This window comes from Strix uralensis, chromosome 1 (assembly GCF_047716275.1).
Source record: "Strix uralensis isolate ZFMK-TIS-50842 chromosome 1, bStrUra1, whole genome shotgun sequence".
Taxonomy (NCBI): Eukaryota; Metazoa; Chordata; class Aves; order Strigiformes; family Strigidae; genus Strix; species Strix uralensis.
In genome coordinates, this window is record NC_133972.1 from 75,878,276 (window position 1) to 75,896,697 (window position 18,422).

The following is an 18,422-nucleotide window of genomic DNA, read 5'->3' on the forward strand; positions in this document are numbered from 1 at the left end:
TCAAATAACAATTGGCTTAAGTGATGATTCAAATTCTGGACTTTGAGAGGGCAGTAACTGTCCTTTTCACTTTTACCTGAGAGTAATTTTTTTTTTCAAGGTTTTAAACAGCAGCTACAAGACACTGCATAATACAATAAATTTATCAAATAAAGACATAGCCTTTTTACCTGGAGGGATGACTGATAATGCGAGTACCTAAAGGACTTTATAAAAGCACTAATGAAAATGTGTCTTGTAATAATACACAGCAAAAGCTGAATGAAGAATCTGTACATGACTCATACCAATTTTAAGTAGGTCACTAAAAAGCTCATTTCCATTATCTGAAATTTCTTTTATCAAAGGCAGCCAGGATTCCCTATCTACTTTCAAAAAAAAGCATTAATGTATTTATTAAAAGCATATCATGTCACAACACAGAACCGTTACTTTTCTGAAATGATGAAGATTAGCCAAATTACATCTTGAATGCACAACTCAGCACACAGCAGTTTATAATACTATATTCACATTTTTTTTTACAGAATGTTTCACTTGTATTTAAAATTCACAGCCACAGTATTAAAGATCTCTTGGAAAAGTGAATACAGTTGACATTTATAAAAAGCATAGTTCAGAGTTATAAAAACTAAAAACAGCGAGCAGAGTATCACAACAAATTTCTGGTAAATCACTTCCAGAAGTGTAGATGTTGAATTTGGTATAAATTATACCTTTGTCTTCAAATAGACTCTATAAAACTTACCAGAAAAAAACAATTCCAAAAAACTCACAGTGGCTAGTAGGAACTAATAAAAACCTTTAGATGAATTGACTGAAATCTGACATATGAGGTAAGACTAGAAGATTTGGTTCAAATCTCGCAACCTTAGCAGTAGAGTTCAAAAATCATTAGCTTCCCTGGGCACACTGGTTAATGCTTCCTTAAATCCTGCTTGTACAGTACCAAAAATATTCTAGAGACAGTGAGCCTTCTCCAAGTCTACAATCAGGGTGAGATTAATTCTGGTTCATAAAACTATAATATTAGGAATGGGAAGGTAACCCTAATTCATGAGGATTTATAGCATTTGCAGTTATGAACTATAAAGACAATTCCACTACGTTTTATTATATTGTTTATCTTTGGTCTATCAGTGGACTGCATCATTTTGTGCATGATATTAAAATCAGTATTTAAATAAATCATTATTTGAATTGATATTTCCTTAGAAAATAATTGAGCTTTTCAAAAAGCCAACATTAAATGCTTACCACACAGGATAAAGCCTTACTAAATAAGGTGGTATAAGAATATTGTAATAAAAAATGAAATATATTTCTTGGTTCAGAAAGAAATAGCAAAGTTATTAGCAGCCTGTCTAGGAACAAAAGCTGATTTGTGCATATCACTGACCACAGAATGAGAAATTAACCTTTGAACACAGAAAAGAAACCTCCTTTTCTTCACATCAGGTGCCAGCACACAAATCCAGCCCACCCCACAAAAAACAAGAGCTCATTACATGAAGAATTTCTGCATAATTCCCAGCTGGTGTAGGAATAGTGCAGGCAGACTCCCTGGGGAACTTAGCTACTAAAATCCATGCACAGACAGCAGTTTTTCACAACTTCAGTTTGATGCAACTTGAACAGATTTTCATGGAGGCAGCAAGAGGCCTACTGCTGACAGAAAGGCTTGCTACTTGTCAAACGCTGCACCCCTGTTTCAAGACTCAGTAACACTAGAGCTTTTCAGAGACTAAGAAGCCAGAACATTTTCTCCTAATTTCATTTGCAACAGCAGATCAACTGTTTTGTATAAGAGGTTTCCAGAAGTAGTGCACTACAGGATTCACCTTTTCATCTTTTAAATTAAATAGGTAGGTTAACATTTGGTAAAGTTCTAAAAATTGGAACCCATGTAACAAACATGAAGTATCTGGTAACCTTAATATGCAGCATTGCTAGTTTCACACAGCTGGGTATCACTTCAAAATAGCTTAACCTTGTACTCCAACTTAAACTGTGAAAGCTAGCTTTGGAACCAACAATTACTCTCAACAAAAAGTTTCTGCCTTGAAAGTGTCCCAAGCCAGGTGAATTTCTTGCTCCCCACCACCCCTGACCAAATGATGACTTAAAATAATTTATATAAAATAACATAGACCCAAAGAGAAGCAACTATATACAAGAATGTTCACACTACTTAAAAATCTTTTAAGAATTTAAAAAGATTTATAGAATAATAATTTTCAACTGTTCACACCAAGACATGCAGTTGCCATACAATTCTTTTTTTTTTTCCAAATAATGACACATACAGTATTTTAACTGCTGGGAGAGCAACCACTACTAATTTTGCCGTTTTACAAAATCAGTTTAAGAACTACCGTTTTATAATAGAAAGGATGTGTTTGGGAAGCCAAATTAAATTTTATAATTGCAAAGTTTACAACAGCTGCAACTTCAGTCTAATCCTCTCTACTGACTTGAACGCTTGTTATGTCTATAAAACCTTACCTAGGCTTGCCGTGAGGCATTCCAGATCTGCTAAAAACCCAGGTATTTGTTGGAGCTGATCCTGTAGTTCCACCAGACTGTTCCTTTTCTTCTCCCAATGTGCAGAAAGCATCACAACTTCACTATCCACCAGCTGAAACAAACAGGTTCTTTACTTTACTTGCAAATTTATGAACCTATGTACTAGCATCTTGACTAATTTTTTGAATTCTTATGCATCTGCAAGCATAAGGTCAGCACAGCAACCTCATAGCTCTGCCACTTGTGTACTTCTCAAGTAAATATACAACATGGTCAAAAAAGCCCCTGTAGTATGAAATATTTATATCAAAATACATTGATCAAAACAAGATAAAAAGTTATTTCTCAATATACTAATCAATGTAGGAAATATTTTATGGATACACTGCTTAAAAAGTTTTATTTATATAGGTCAGATTCTATGAAAAACATCAAGATTGGGAGATCTTAGGTAACAAATGTTTCCCTTCATATATGATACTTGAGATGATTCAGTTATAGTTTCCCTGCTCTTAGTTCCATTACCCATTCTTCCTCTTGCACACAACTGCAGCCCATGGCTGTATCTGCATTCTGAATTCCTCAGGTTTTGTAGAATTTAGTTGCAGAAACAGAAAAGGTCTGAGCAATGGGCAAAGGAGTTCAAGAGATTTACAATTCTACTCACTTGAGACATATTCTTTTAGAATGACAACTTCTCACATTTCCAGATTCCTCCAGCTACCTATCCCTGTCAAAAATCCATCCTATTCCACCAGACAAGGTTTGAAAACTTATTCCAAAGCCCACTGAGTGATGAACCGCTTTGCAAGACCACCATCCTTATTTAAATAAAGCCAAGTCTATTTTTGAGGATGAGATATGGGATTTATATCAGTTAAACAGTAAAGCAAACAAAAAACCCCTAACACCATGAGATGGGGGCAAATAGCAGAAAAACAGTTCAGCCCAGAGGTAACTGAATGCAGCTAAAATTACGATCAGCTAAAAGCAGTATTTTTAAGACAATTTTGTAGATGGAACTAGTAGTTAGCATCTATAATTTAACATGGTAAGACTGTAGGCAGCAATTAAAGCTTGAAATTTTTACTTTCCTTTTTTGATTCAACACTTATAAATGAGACAGCATGAACAGTTTATCTGCCACTGGCCAGTACCAGAAATGGGAAACTGGACAAGTGGACCTTTACATCTGACATAGTACAGTCAATCTCGTGTACTTTTATAAAGGCAATACATATTTTGGATTCTCCCATTTTCATTTTTTTCTTTTTCACCTTTTTCATTTTCAAGTTTCTCATTCTAATTTTCCCAAGCAGCCATAATATGTGATATTAAGGTTACATTGGTTTTATATATATGAAACCTCACATTGTTTTCAGAACTACAATTTTTAAAGTAAACTTTTGCAAGTATTACAAAATTGTAAGGAAGTAGTTTAAGAGATCTTATTAAAAAAAAATCATCACAAGCAGTAAAGAACACAAAGCTGGCAGAGAGAACTTCATCTCTAATAACAGAGGGTTTTCACTGGAATAGGTAGAAGAGGTGGGCCATGATATTAGGCAAGAGAAATAAGAACATTATCTTTTTTACCCTAAATTCACCTCTTCAAAATTTATTAAGCTGTGAGGTTTTTATCCATTGGAAAAAGATACAGAGAAGACTCCTAAAGAAACCGGAAGAGTCAGGGAGGATGCAGCCGGTCAAAGTGAAGTTTTCAGCCAGGACAGAGAACCCCCCAGCTCAGTCCTGCTCTGCATCATGGCCACCCAGCTTACGCTCTCTGCCCCTTAAACAAGGTTTGAAATGGGAACTCTGGTGCTGACCTCCAGAACAGCAGAGCAATGAATGCACTGATAGCATTTACTGGAAGCTTTATTTCCCTTCGTTCCAGAAATAAACCACACTATTTGACACTTTACTTCCAGGGCAGGAAAACTGAACAAAATCAGGAGAAAGCACAGACACTTCCTGAATCTTTACAGCCAGACAACTCAAATCTTGCTGTTCCCTGTCCACTACAAGAGGGCAGCAAACAGTGTCAGTGCAACAGCCCTACCCTGAAACTAACCACCAACATGTCTCAACTCCAAATATATTCTATACTTTCTCAGTCCCACCCCCCCACTTTTTATTAGAGCTACAGCAGTAACATGCAACATCATTTCTGCAATTGTTTACACTGCATCACATTATTTAAAGTTTGCATTACATTATTGTTTAGATTACATTGTTTACATTACTGTTTATTGCTTACACTGCCATTTATTGGCAATGTCAAGATGTCTTAAGCAGTCTCAAAATAATATTCCTAGCTAACTTAGAATCTTACAAATAATGGCAGATGAGTGCAAAAACCAACCATCCAAACTTCTGGACACGTCTTATTTTTACCACCATCTTCTTGCCACACTCTGACAAAGTCATACTTCTCAATATATTTCTCTAACATAACATATCCCACATAAAAACAGTAAGCTGATATACTTAATATTTTTTGCTTAAGTGCAAATATTGATTGCAACTATCTGAACAAAAGACAGAAGACAAGAAATTTCGGGTGTCGCTATCAGTTGAAAAGTACTTCAGAAGCACTAGGAAATTCTCACACTCACTGTTTGTTATACTAATTGCAATGTCAGACAGTAAACAGGAGAATGAAATTCAGATAATTCTTGTTAGATGATACCTTGTGAGAAACACGATCACAGAAAATTTTTATTTTTACAATATCTATATTTAATACTTTAAGAATATTAATTGTAGGCTGAGTACCATCAAATCTGGAAAAGCTGTGAGAAACAAGACGAACTGGACATTCCAATCCATACCATCAGCTGCCTGCCAAACGCCGTCTCAAAACCACAGTAAAAAACAATGCAACTTGCCATTTTTCCCAAGCAGTAATACAGAGCATTAATTTTTCATTATAGTGGTTGTTCTGGATCCAGCTGGAATGGAGTTAATTTTCTTCATAGCAGGCTGTATGATGCTGTGTCTTGGATTTCTGAACAAAACAGTGTTGATAACACACCAATGTTTTGGATATTGCCGAACAATGCTTGTACAGTGTCAAGGCTTTATCTCTTCCCTACTCATCCCTGCTCCCCCAGCAGAGTAGGCTGGGGGTGGGCAAGAAATTGGGAGGGGACACAGCTGGAACCGTTGACCATTGGCCAAAGGGATATTTCACACCACGTAACATCATGCTCAACAATAAAAACTATGGGTTTGGTCTTCCAAGGTAACTATTGCCATGAGACTGGCTGGGCATTGGTCTGCTTACAGGATGTTGCAAGTGACTGCTTTTGCATCACTTGTTTTTCCTCTGTCCTTCAATTATTAAACTGTTTTTATCTTGATCCATGAGTTTTCTCATTTTTGTTCTCTCCTCTGTCCCACCGGTGAGGGAGTGAACAAGACTGTGTGGGTGCTTACCTAGTGGCCAGGGTCAACCCAGTACAGTGGTACTAAAAATTTTAGTTTAAAATTATTTACACATTTAAAAATATTTCAAGTGTGGCATTGTTATTTTTTCTTACCTCTCCGGCCTTTGCACAATCTTTGGCTCCTTTGTGAAGGGCAGCCCAAGCATCTTCATATCTGAAGTGAAGAAAGGTAAATGCCTATTCTTACTGTGCTCCCCTTACAAAGGAAGAGGATTTCATGGATGCCACTGTGCTTATACTTACAGGGACTACCAGAAATAAGTTTAAAAAGCTGTACAGTTCTTTCTAGTATTTACTGTTCTACCAAGACAAAAATATAGTAAGAAATAATTTCTTTCAAAGAAAAAGTGATACATGTTTTTTAGTCTACTAGCTTACATTAAGAGCTAAATGGACCCAGTAATATTTATAAGACAACACATAAAAGCCTTAAGCACTACTTGGAATCCAATTTCATTAAGAAAATTAAAAATATTAACAAGACTGTAACCACACCCCTCCTACCCCCCCAAAAAACAGACAGATTTTTTTTAAAGATAAAAATACAAAAGAAATTTATAATACAGATAGTTTCTGTTACTCAGAAAAAATGTGATTAAATACACATGGAATACACTTTCTTTTCACGGCAATGACAGGCATACTGTCTCTATTATAATGCAATGAAATAATATAAAATATGCAAAAGTTATAAAACATCAAATTAAAACCACAGGCTGGGCCTCAGTGCTGGCTTCCTTCACCCTGGTGCCTTAGACCATAAACTAAAGTCATCTTTGAAATGTTGCTTTTCCTCTAGAACTTCTGTTTCATTAACAGCACTTAACTGCATTTTACATTTAACAGCGCTTAAGAACTGGGCAAGCTTTAAACATATTTACCATTTGGTAATCACCCCTACTCTACTAACTGCAGAACATCCAAAAAACTACTAGTAAAACCTTGATTTTCTTCTCATTTTCTTAACCTAATAGTTATTTCTGCAATTAGAGGAAGCAGACACTAACAAAGACATGGAAAGTCATACCTGCTCAGTAATTCCAGTCCAGCAGAAAACTCTGGCAAACACTGAACAGTTCTATAAAACAAATTGTAAATATACAAATGTTATTAATAGAAGGCTGTTATAAAAAATGTGTCCACACACATCTGTGTTTGACAGCTATGCTGAGCACAGAAATATTCCCTAATATTCACTTTCATAAACATTTTGTCAATTCTGGTTAAAAATGCATTAGACAGTGTATCTTACAAGAATATTCCAAAGCTAGGGTTGGCTTTTTTCCCCTCATTATTTTATCATAGCCCATTCTTAACTCTTTTTGACTATGTCCATTAAAAATAACTTTTATGAGATAATTTCTTAGTACAGTTAATAAACATGCAGGACAAACATTGTTTTAACTTGAAACAGTGAACAGAAACATTCCAAAAATAACACTACCACACAAGTTCTTTACATTAAAAATAAATACTGAGCTAAAGAACCTTTGCCAGTTTAATGCTCTAATGATCTCCTATTGGATGCATATATTATCATTAATAACAGCTTGAAATATAAAGGTAACTTAATAAGTTAAAGAAAATTAGCAATGCAGCACTTTTAAGTGTGAAGATCTCGATATCATCCAAGATTCGTCTTTTGGAAGATTACCAGAAGAGACTGTTTTGCACTGTCATCCAAACAATTTGAATGGAAAAAAACCAAATACCATAAATGAAACCTCTTTTTCCTTAAACCAAGGGAAAAGTGATAAAATCAGTGAGATGGGAAGGGATCTCAGGCACTCTCTAGTGCAACCTCCTATTCAAAGCAGGACAAGCTTTAGGATCAGACCAGCTTGCTCAGGGCTTTGTCCAGTTGTAAGCTGAAAACCTCTGAGGACAGAAACTTCACAGGCTCTGTGAACAACCTGTTCCACTGCTTGACTGTTCTCATGAAGAAAAAGCTTTTCCTTAGAACCTTTTCCTGTCTGAACATCTCTTGTTTCAACTTATGCCTATCACCTTTTTGTTCCCACCACATACCAATCGCCTCAATAACCTCTTCATAGGTAATGACAGGCTGCTGTTAGGTCTTCCCAAAGTCATCTATTCTCCAGGCCGAACAAGCCCCAGTGTCAGCCTTTCTTCATATACAGAGAGTTCCAGCCCCAACCACCTTGGTGGCCCTCCACTAAACTTGCTCCAGGTTATCAATGCCTTTCTCACACTGGGGGCCCAAAGTGGACATAGCAGCTGGATATGGTCTAAGGAATGCTGAGTGCAGGAGATAAACACCTCCCTCAATCCTACTGCCTGTTCATATAGCCCAGAAAGCTGTTGGCCTTCCTTGATGCCAGGCATGTTGCTGTTTCACATAGAGCTTGCTGTCTGCCAGGATCCCCGGGGTCTTTTCAGCAAAGCTGCTTCCCGGCTGGTTAGTCAGCCCCAGTCTGTATTGTTGCAGGGGATATTTTCTTCCCAGGGAAAGACTTTGCATCTATACCTCTTGAATTTCATGAAGTACCTTTTGGCCCATATGGTCCTATGTGCTTTTATGGGTTGAGTTCCCCAAAGCGATCTTCAGCCACTACTGGTCAGTCACTTCCTCAAACCCTTTCACTAAGCACAGAGGACTGAGAGACCTTGTTTGTGAGGACTGAAGCAACAAAGGCATCGAGTACCTCAACAACTGTCATTTGCTGTCACTAAATCATCCACCCCATTCATCAACAATCCCATGTTCTATTTGTTCAGTCTTTTATTACCAGTGCAGGGCTAGAAGCTCTTCTTGTCCTTAACATCTCTTGTAAATGTCAATTCTAGGTGAGCTCTAGCTTTCTTAAGGCTATTCCTGCATGCCAAAGAAGATATGAAGAAGGTATCAAGAAGTTATCCCTGACACCCTCCAAAACTCTTCTTGACTGCATCCTGCTGTGCTCTCCTTCCAGCAGATGTCAAGGAAGTTAAAGGCCCCACAAGAATGGGGATTTAATGACACAGAGAATTCCTCAAGTTTAGAGAGGACAACATTCACTTCCTGACCAGATGGTCAGTAACAAACTCCCACCTCAACACCACCCTTACTGGCATCTCCTCTGCTCCTGACCCACAAGCTCTCAAACATCCTTACAATCAAGCTAAGCTGTGTTTGTCCCAGAACCTTATCAGCAAAGCAGAGGTCACCCTGGCATTCCCCTATTTGTGATGATCCAATTGTTTGGTCCAGGGCTTTTCTCAAAAAAAGATGGGTATTTACAGTACACCAGATGAACCAAAATATTATGGACTGGAAACATCCAGAGAAGGCAGTTGCCTAAAATAGTTGTATTCAAACCTTCACCCATTCTTAGTTTAGTTTCCATGTCTTGTCAATACAACCAGTCTTCTGTTAAAAGAACCCTTTACATCCAAAACATCAAATTTCAGAACTTAATACAGTTTATTTCAGATGCCTTATTTTTTGTTCAGGACTTGTTTTAAAACAAATTTGTGTCTACACACTGTGTTTTAGTACGAACATGCTTTACACTAAAGCATATCTGAGCTTATTTGAAGCAGCAACATTTACAGACATTATGTACAGATATTAAGTAGTCTTTCCCTATAGTTTATACAGGTTGAAAGAATGAACAATATAGTGAAACAGAGGATAAAAAACCCACCACCACAACTCTTAAATCTTCTTGAAACAGATAATTGAAGTACTCCATTATACATCTATTTTCCACAATAAAAAGCCTCATATTTCAGTTCTTGCACTAAAAAAACCCAAATTACAATTTTAGTACATGAGATTCACAGAGATTATAAACAATTACATTTACTGCAACCTGAATCTTGTACAGAGTACCACAGTAACGTTGAGTATTCACATAATTTAAATAGTCGTTGATTGATGGCCATCAAATTATTTAGGCCTATCAATGAAGGTTCTATTAAGCAAAGTACTTCTTCCATATTAGGGTTAAGCTCTTCTGTTGTCAAAAAATATTCTGTAAAATTATATACAAGTGTTCTTGTAACTGGCTCATATATGAGTCACTTTAAAATTTTTCTTTACCAAGAGCATCCTAGATCAATAAGCTATATGTTAAGACATTCAGAAGTACCTCTGCCTGCTTTTTTTTGCTTCTCTTGATTTGTCACCCAAAGTCTTCAACCTATAAATCAAAACACAAAACCATCAGACATTTCCAACACCAAAACCAGAGAACAACTTGTTTGAACCTAATGTGTTAATTCCAGTCTATTATAGTTAATTTTGCTTTGGCTTATTTCAAATAAATCAAATTTCACTTAGCTTTGTGGAGACTGTCATATGAAACTATTTCTACTTACACTGCTTCTAAATTATGAGATTTTTCTACAAGTGCATCAAGTAATTGAGTATGAAAAGTTTAATAGGAGCTATATATCCAAGTCATCCAGCTCTTGATACTGCTTCCTTAGGAGACAGGTATTAAAGATCTGCATAGAAATAACCAATCCAATCCTGAAGAACACCCTTTACAAGAAGGCATATGTACTAAGGAAAAGCATGGCAGTCACACAGAGACATTGGCACCCACTTGCCATAAATCTGCCAACACAAAACAGCATCACTTTTCTTCTGCCAACTATCAGAATCTCCAGCAGCATCACCACAATGCACTACTACTGAGTTTATCTGAGGCTTATTTCACCTATTGCCAATTTCAAACTGACTGGTATCTTGTTCCTAAAAATCAAAAAACAAAACAATCAAAAAAATCCCAAACACCAACCAACAACAAACGACCCTGCACACACACACACACACCCCCCACACCACACAACTCTTATCCACTCTACTCTTTTTCAGTCAACCCATATATGCTACTCAAGTTGGCATGGCAGAGTGAGAACCAAAACCTACTGCTATTCTCTGACCACCAAGATGATAGATGTCCTCAGCCTCTAAGCCCTTTGGAGTTCCAGCTGTCCAGGACACCAGGGGTTAGGAAGAAATAAAGGACACGCAGACATGAGCAAGATGGAAATGAGCTACAAGCTCCAAAGGTATCCTTCAGATATGACATAGAGATATATAATCCTGAGTGATCCAGTGACTGAGAAACACCCCTAATACGAAGATATTCAGGCTCCTTCTAGGATGAGCCCAATCATTCCTCCAGTCTCGAGCACCACCAATTTCCAGGAACTCAAACAAGAAACCTTAAAGGTCTACAGCAAAATAGGTGGTTGACAATTTGAGAAAAGACATGCTAAGACAGGTCTCTTGTCCCTGTTGGAGCGCAGTTCATAATAGTCAAGCTAACAACCACCACAGCACACTAAGAACAACACCGTTGCAGAAAGCTCTGCAATTTGCCCTCTGTCACGTTCCCCAGTATTCACCCCAGCCTGCAACAGCAGCACTCCTCTGCACACAGGCACTGAAGGAAATACTGGGTCACAACTACCAGTTCTCTTACTAGAATATCTGCCAGGCAGTCAGAAGTAAAGGGTAAAGGATTTATCACTAGACTATACAATATTGGCTTCCTTTCAGCAGTGTTCTCTGTACAAAGTAGAGGTAGTGTGCGCCACATCACTCAAGCTGTCAGAAGTACACAAATTACTGCCTGAACACAGACAAACACAGCTCACTGTTCTGCTTTTTCTCCTCCTGCAAAAGATTGCTTGGAGGTAAATGGGTCAAAATCTAGATACCTCACTCACAAGATGCACAGAAGTAGACTGCAGACACAGCTGAGCAGGGGGAAGGGGAGCTCATTTCTTTGTACACAGAAATGGCCAATAACCCTAAATCGCTCTTTCTTTAGACCACACAACCCCAGATTTAACCTTTTTCAGCAGCACGTAAACGTTCCCTTCTTCCTTTGGAAGTATACTATTTCCTTAGAAGTCCTGGAAAAGCTTCTCCCTCACAATGTTTCAAGAAATCCAACTGTTCCACTTTGCAAGTATTCATGCGTAGTTAACAAGTTGGCCACAACTGGCCCAGCATTCTTGACACCACAAATACTTTATTTGGGTTTTGACCATTTTGAACTGAAGTCTTAACAGCATAGAATTACTTCTATTACCACTTTTGTGGGGCAGGGAACAGAGTAGTCCAGAGCACTATGGCACTGAGGTTGCATTGTCTAGGAAGAGAAAGGGGGCAAAACAGGACAAGTCATGTTCTGGCCTGCATCTATGGGGACACTACAGGAAAAAAGCTGATGCTCTCCACAGCCTCTGCTACTGTGGGTCTGAGATACAGGTTCCCAATGGCAACAGATTACACTGCAGATGAAAACAACACTAGAAGAGAGAACACTCCAAGAAAGACCCATTAATGGAGCCGCTAAAACACAAAGATGGAAATGATGAAATCAGAGACTGTTCTCAAAACAGAACAACACTTTGCAATACAAGGAAGAAAGCAAATTAGTACATGGAAACATTGACTCCATTGCAGCAATACATGGAGATACAGAGTTAAATGACCATTGGATCCAGCATGTTATGACCTTTCTGTTGTCCTCTTTCAACATATGAAAAACACCTTTTTCAGAAGAACTTTACACTGTACTGAGGCATCACACCCTGTGAGAAGTTCTAAAAATAACAACAAAACAGAAAGATAGACAGCAATAAGCAATGTCTTCGTGTTCTTAAGACATTTTAATATTCAATTACTGTTTGTTAAGATGAGACAGATAACATATAAACAATTTATCCAGTTGATTGGTAGCTTATTCTATCAATTTCTCTGGACCATCATATACTGGTGCAAGTAATTATAAAGTATTTAAGTTTCTGGAGTACACAGACTCCCATCACTATATATAAATATTTAGCATAGGGGTATTATAAGGCAACCTCAACATGGCCAAAGACCAGGCAGTTTTTAAAAGTAATTGATTACAACACGATACTCTCCTGTTGCTCATTATGAACGAACAGTTTTGCAGCCCAGGCATGACCTTGTTCTCTGGCCATCCACTGACTTCCAGTAATGCTCATTTGGACCACCTGCTTGTACTAAAAATAGCATTGATACAAGACCTATCTAAAAAAACCCTTGTGCGGCAACGTAGGAAGAATATCTTTCTAGTGTTTAATGTAAGGAAAGGGCTGCTCCTTCCGCTTATCCTGCGCTTCTTTTCCCCAAGCGGCAACTCATCTTCCAAGAAAAGCTTTTCACATGCCGAACAGAGTACAGAGATGGTCTTTAAGCAATTACCTTAATCCATAAAACCTTGAAGGTCAGTTACTTCATAAAAAATTCAAGCGCGTTAATTGACCCCATTCACGTCTTCCCCGCTCTCTCAAAACGGCAGTTTCTCTCTCTCTCGCCCTCCCTTTCCCCTGACCGCAGCTGCCTCCCGAACATCACGGCACCTCCTCCCCTCAACTCCCGCCCGCAGCTGCAGGCCACCACGCAGCTGCCAGGGCTCGCCCGCCCGCCATGACCCGCTCAGCCGAGGCGGGAAGGGACGTGGGGGGAGGGGGGTGCTGGGTTAGACCCAGGGGCCGCGTTTCCAGCCTGTCCCGGCATGGAAGCGGGAACCCCCAGACCCGCCGCTGGGCACCCACGGTGAGAGGGAAGGGCTGCGGCCGGGGGTCCCGCCTCCGCAGCCGCCACCGCCGCCGCCGCCGCCGCCGCCGCCACCTCCTCCTCCTCCTCCTCCTCCTCCTCCTCCCGCCCGCCGGGCCAGTCCCCGCCCCCACCCCGCGGCCCCCGGTCACCTGCTTCCCCCTCCCCGCCCTGCTGCGAGGCGCGGGTCCCTCTCCTGTTCCCCCCGCCAGCCCCGCGGGGCCGGGCCGGACCGCAGTGGCACCCACCCGGCGGTGAGGTCCTGCTGGACACTCAGCAGCCGCTCCCGCAGCGTCTCCAGCATCGTCCCGGCCTTCTCCGGCGGCGGAGGCCAGCGCCGGGGCGGGGCTGGGGGCGGGGCTCAGCTCCCGCCTCTCCCTCCGCCCGTGGGCGGGACCAGGCGCGGCATGAGACGGCGGCCGTTCATCTGCCCAGCGGAAGGCCCGCCCCCTCTCTTCCGGTGTGTGCCTCGTGCGGGGCGGGGCGGGAAATGGCGCGAGTCTCCTCGCGTAGTCAGGGGTAGCGCGAGGCTGCTGAGGGGAGCTGGGTGCCTTGTTTTACGGTTCGGGTGTGTGAGTAGAGCTGTGTTTAAACCCCGGGGTCGCCTCACGGCTAGATCTCGAGAAGCATGTGGGTCCCTGAAGTTGCAGCTAGAGGCTTTTTAAAGACGGCAGTAAACTCCCTGGCAGGTTGGGACCCTCACCGTAATGATTTTGACATCAGTGATAGTGGCGCAGGACTGAACTCAGGGAGTCGGGCTTTGCAACAAAATTTTAAAAGAATGGAAAGCAAAACCACTGGGTCTCTCTGGGTTTTTGGAGTAACACTTCAAAGTCCTTGCAAAGCAGGTAGTTGAACTGTAAGTATGTCTGTGTGACCCACTTCTGTTTTCTGTGGAGACTGCCAGACTTGTATACAAGATACAAGTGATTCTTAAAAAGAATGAAAAAAAAAAGGGGCTGTTAGTTATTACGAGTACTAAATAATGCAGTGCATATTTTTAATTCAACTAGGTACTATCTGTTCAAATAATTGTTATAAGTCACTCAACTGATCTTGAGACAGTTTAAGTGGAATCAGACCTTTTCAGAACAATTGGTTGGCCATTCAGGATGACTGTATTTACAGTCATAGTAGTAGGAAGACAGTCTCCCACTCTGTGTGTTTTCAGTTAATATTTGAGGAACACAGACCTGGGATTTAAATGAATCTGGGAAATCTTAAACTACTATTTAATTGAGACTTCAATTTTTACATAAAGCAGCAGAGGTTTCAAAGTAAAAACATTTTATTTGTTAACCAATTCAGTTAAAAGTTCCAAAAAAAAAGTAAGCCAAGAGCACAGAAATAATTTGTTACAAGGAGAATGTATGCGGAGGGGGGGAACTGTTGGGTGTGCCATTCAATACTGCAGAAGTATTCTCAGAGTGGTTCAAGGTACATTCAGTCAACTGGAAAATTGACACCATAATCCCATTCACTCTCTGCTTGTGTGCTTTTAGAATATGGGGCCTATAGGTTACTTCTGATGTGGTTTACTGAAAATAAGTATTGCTCTGTGGACTTAATACAAGTTAAGAGCTAAATGCCTGCTAAAAGAAAAATGATTGGGTTCATCGTTTCAAGCATTGAAATTGATGTAGCTTGCCTTGTCTTGAGGTCAGAAAGGCTGTTTTCACGGCAGACTGCATATATAGTTCTGTAAAAGAGCATATGACATTTACACAGTATTTTTCTCTTGTTTGGCCTAACAATGGTATCTGAAAGTAGAGACCTACCACTTCCCTGGATAGTTAGCCTTCCAGATTAAGAGAGGAAGGACTTGAATCAACAAGTTTTTTCTGATGTATTCACAGACATGCATTACAAATGCTGCAAAAGCTGTGCAATCTGGCCTTAGGTAATATATATATATAATGGGAATTAAAGCTTTCAGAAAACAAGGCAGGGATTTTAACCTTTCCTTTGAGAAGACATATGAATTTCTTATGTGTTATCTATTTTCAATTTTCTTTTGAATGTTTTTGTCAGTGGTGGCTCTAATAATTCACAGTGAGTAAACACTTAGATTCCATTGCTTCTTTTGCAGGTAAAAAGAAACTATTCAAAGACTGCTCTCTTGTACAATGTCGTTGCCATCACAGTGTAGAATTTGGGAAAAGAAATGTGTTGGGATGGTGTTAACAGTCACAGTAATCCTAGAAATACAGGACTGGAAGAGACTTCTGAAAGTACATACCATGCTCAAGGGCTGTGATGAATTATAAATACACTATGTAGAGTTTTGTTTAACTGGTTCTTAGGAACTGAAGGAGATTCTGCAAGCTCCTTAAGTTATCAGCTCACATGTTTAGCTTGATCTTTTTTGTTTCTATAGTGAGTAAGCCCAGTTCCCTTTTTTTCCTTGTAGTCATTTTCCAAACTTCTTATTCTGGTTGGTCTGATTCGGACATTCCCCAGTTTGTCCAGAAAGTGCAGAGCTATGACATTTCCACCACTGAAGTTGAATTGCATGGCTTCATTCTGAGCCCTACATGTTACATATTTATACTAATTAATTAATATTCATGTACAATAGCAATTAATTTAACAAACAGCATTTATGTGGCTTGACAACTGTTCATCTGCTTGACCCAGTGTAGATTATTACTTTTTTTGTACAGCAAGGCAGGTTGCTGAGATGGGAACAGATTCTTCAGGTGTTAATTCAACACAGTGCTACCTAAAATTCTGTCAGGGACTTTGGATCAAGTTTTCTAGAGATAAAATTAATGCTAAATAACTTTTTAATATCAGTGACCTGTTCTGCTCATTTAGTAGTTAAGCAGTTCACAGCTGGTTATTTGATATTACTTATGACCTGAATTTGAGTCAGGACTTCCAAGGTTATTCTTCTGCTTCTCTGATACTAGCATAGGTAAAATGTTGTGCAAGCATTCTCTAAGTGGCTATACCAGCCTCTACAACAAAACCATAAGCTTTCTATGCTTTGCACATCTGTAAAGAATGGTGATAGAAGTCAGTAGCAATAATTATTTAGAGCAATAAAGCGCAGAAATGTATTTGACTGGATAATCCTAGTGGCAAATGAAGATTTCTCTACTTTTCTAGATCAGCAGCCCTTAGAGGCGTAAGTTAGGCTATATTTCTGTAAAGTTTAAGCAGACCAAAGTCATCCCTAGTCCTGCCTTTGCCTGATTCCACCTTTCCCTAGGCTTTAATGACCCCCAGTTTAGATTGACTTTACATTAAAGCTGCTCTGAGGCAGTGATACTGCATGACTAGGTTCATTCCCATTAAGGTCTGTAGTGAAAGATAAGTTTAAATACTTCCCCCCCCTTCTGATCTGATGTGAAATTTAGTTTGTTTAGGTGTCTATCTGGTCTGTGTCTTGATCTCTGCTTTTGAGTGCAGTTAGCTTGATAGCCTCCAATATGACACTTTCAAACTGACTAGAAATAGTAAAAAAAACCTCTCAGCCCTTCACAATGTCTCAGGTTTGTGGAAGTAATTTTGTCCTCCTCAGAGTCTTGCTGGTAGAAACTGTTTTGGCCTTCATATAATTTTTGAGTGCTCGAAGCAGAAGTGCTTTATCAGGCCTCCTTTAACTTAGAAGATATATCAGTCCAGTGGAACTAAATTCTGCTCTCATTAAACATTTTTACTCTCATTCTTGGTCCAGTTTTCAATTTCTTTCAAAATAACAAGTGGTGCAAAATAACATACGACATCCATTCAGTTAAGGCAGGGAGCAAAGATCAGATTTTCTGTGTCAGAACCAAGTACCAACTCCTCTGCTTCTTTTTCGGAAATAAACATCATGAATTTGAATCCAAGTTCCACTTCCCACATCAAGAACTCATAACAATGTTTTGTGTGCAATTGTAAATGGTTTAAGATGTCAGGCAAGGGCACTGCTGGAGACCAGCACCCATACAACAAAGCTCAAGCAGAGACTGAAAGCCCAGGTCTAAAGCTTGGGAGGGGTTCCTGGGCCTGTTGTTAAAGGGTATGGATGGAAGCCACAGGTGAGGTTAGTGAGGGCCATTAGCTGTCCTCAGGGCTCTGACACAGGGCAAGGGAAGTTTGTTGAAATGTTGATCAATGGGGCTCCCTAGAAAAAACTTGTGTCAAATGATACGGTGCTTGCTTTGATCTTGTGACATCATTATCACACATGCAGTGGGATAGGTGGGGAGAATTAAAAATATGGGAGGGATGGCTTATGGTTAAACCATAAGCATGGTTTAACAATCTCATTATTTTTAGGGTTTGGGTGCAAATTTCATAATTTTTTATTTTTAAGATCTGTAGGATATGATTAAAAGTTGACAAGTGAACATTATAGCTCTTGGACTCTGTTATACAGAGTTTATTTTTTTTAGCTAGATCTGTACTGATATAAAGCTTAAATGTTGTTAGAAATACCTGAGAGATAAACTTTAATTCTAAAACTCTATTACTGCCTTTTTAACTGATAAAGGCTCAAATGAAAGTGTGTATTAAGGTCTGATTCAGCATGTCTTGCAGGAATTCCACTGCATGCTGAAAAGAAAGGTTGTTATCTGTTGAAGAGTTTTATTGCCCTAAGCTTCAGCAGGATCACATGACATAAGCAGAAACTAAATTTGAGCATTACATCATAAGAACTGTCTGTCATAGTCTCACTTATCCTGAGGCCTCATTACCATTTCTAGCAGCTTCTAAGAGCCCCCTTTTCCAAATTAACCTTTATAGCTTCCTAATAAGAGTTAATTTCTGCTCTTACCTGTACTAACTCTTGGGGCTTTAACAACGTAATAAAGTCTCTGCAGCTGACACAAAGCTTTTATGTTACATGAATAGCGAATATCTTTTTATCTCAATAAAGCAAGTTGGTTAGGAGGTTTTTT

The 18,422-nt window shown here is 39.4% G+C and overlaps 1 protein-coding gene across 4 annotated transcripts in view; it reads right to left on the reverse strand.

The window, feature by feature from the left end:
- The window catches only part of DTNBP1 (dystrobrevin binding protein 1), a 70,106-nt gene extending 56,204 nt beyond the window's left edge, over nucleotides 1-13,902 (reverse strand). The window contains exons 1-5 of one of the 4 annotated variants that reach the window (XM_074871293.1): nucleotides 13,779-13,902; nucleotides 10,073-10,123; nucleotides 7,006-7,056; nucleotides 6,072-6,132; nucleotides 2,506-2,638 (exon numbers count right to left, since the gene is read on the reverse strand). In XM_074871293.1, the coding sequence (XP_074727394.1) occupies nucleotides 2,506-2,638; nucleotides 6,072-6,132; nucleotides 7,006-7,056; nucleotides 10,073-10,123; nucleotides 13,779-13,834 (352 nt within the window). In that variant the 5' untranslated portion in view covers nucleotides 13,835-13,902. Of the gene's footprint in view, nucleotides 1-2,505; nucleotides 2,639-6,071; nucleotides 6,133-7,005; nucleotides 7,057-10,072; nucleotides 10,124-10,531; nucleotides 10,621-13,176; nucleotides 13,392-13,529; nucleotides 13,561-13,778 lie in introns of those variants that run through there. The other 3 variants (XM_074871320.1, XM_074871302.1, XM_074871312.1) reach the window with 3 other exon arrangements.
- Between the last annotated feature and the right edge of the window lie 4,520 nt (nucleotides 13,903-18,422).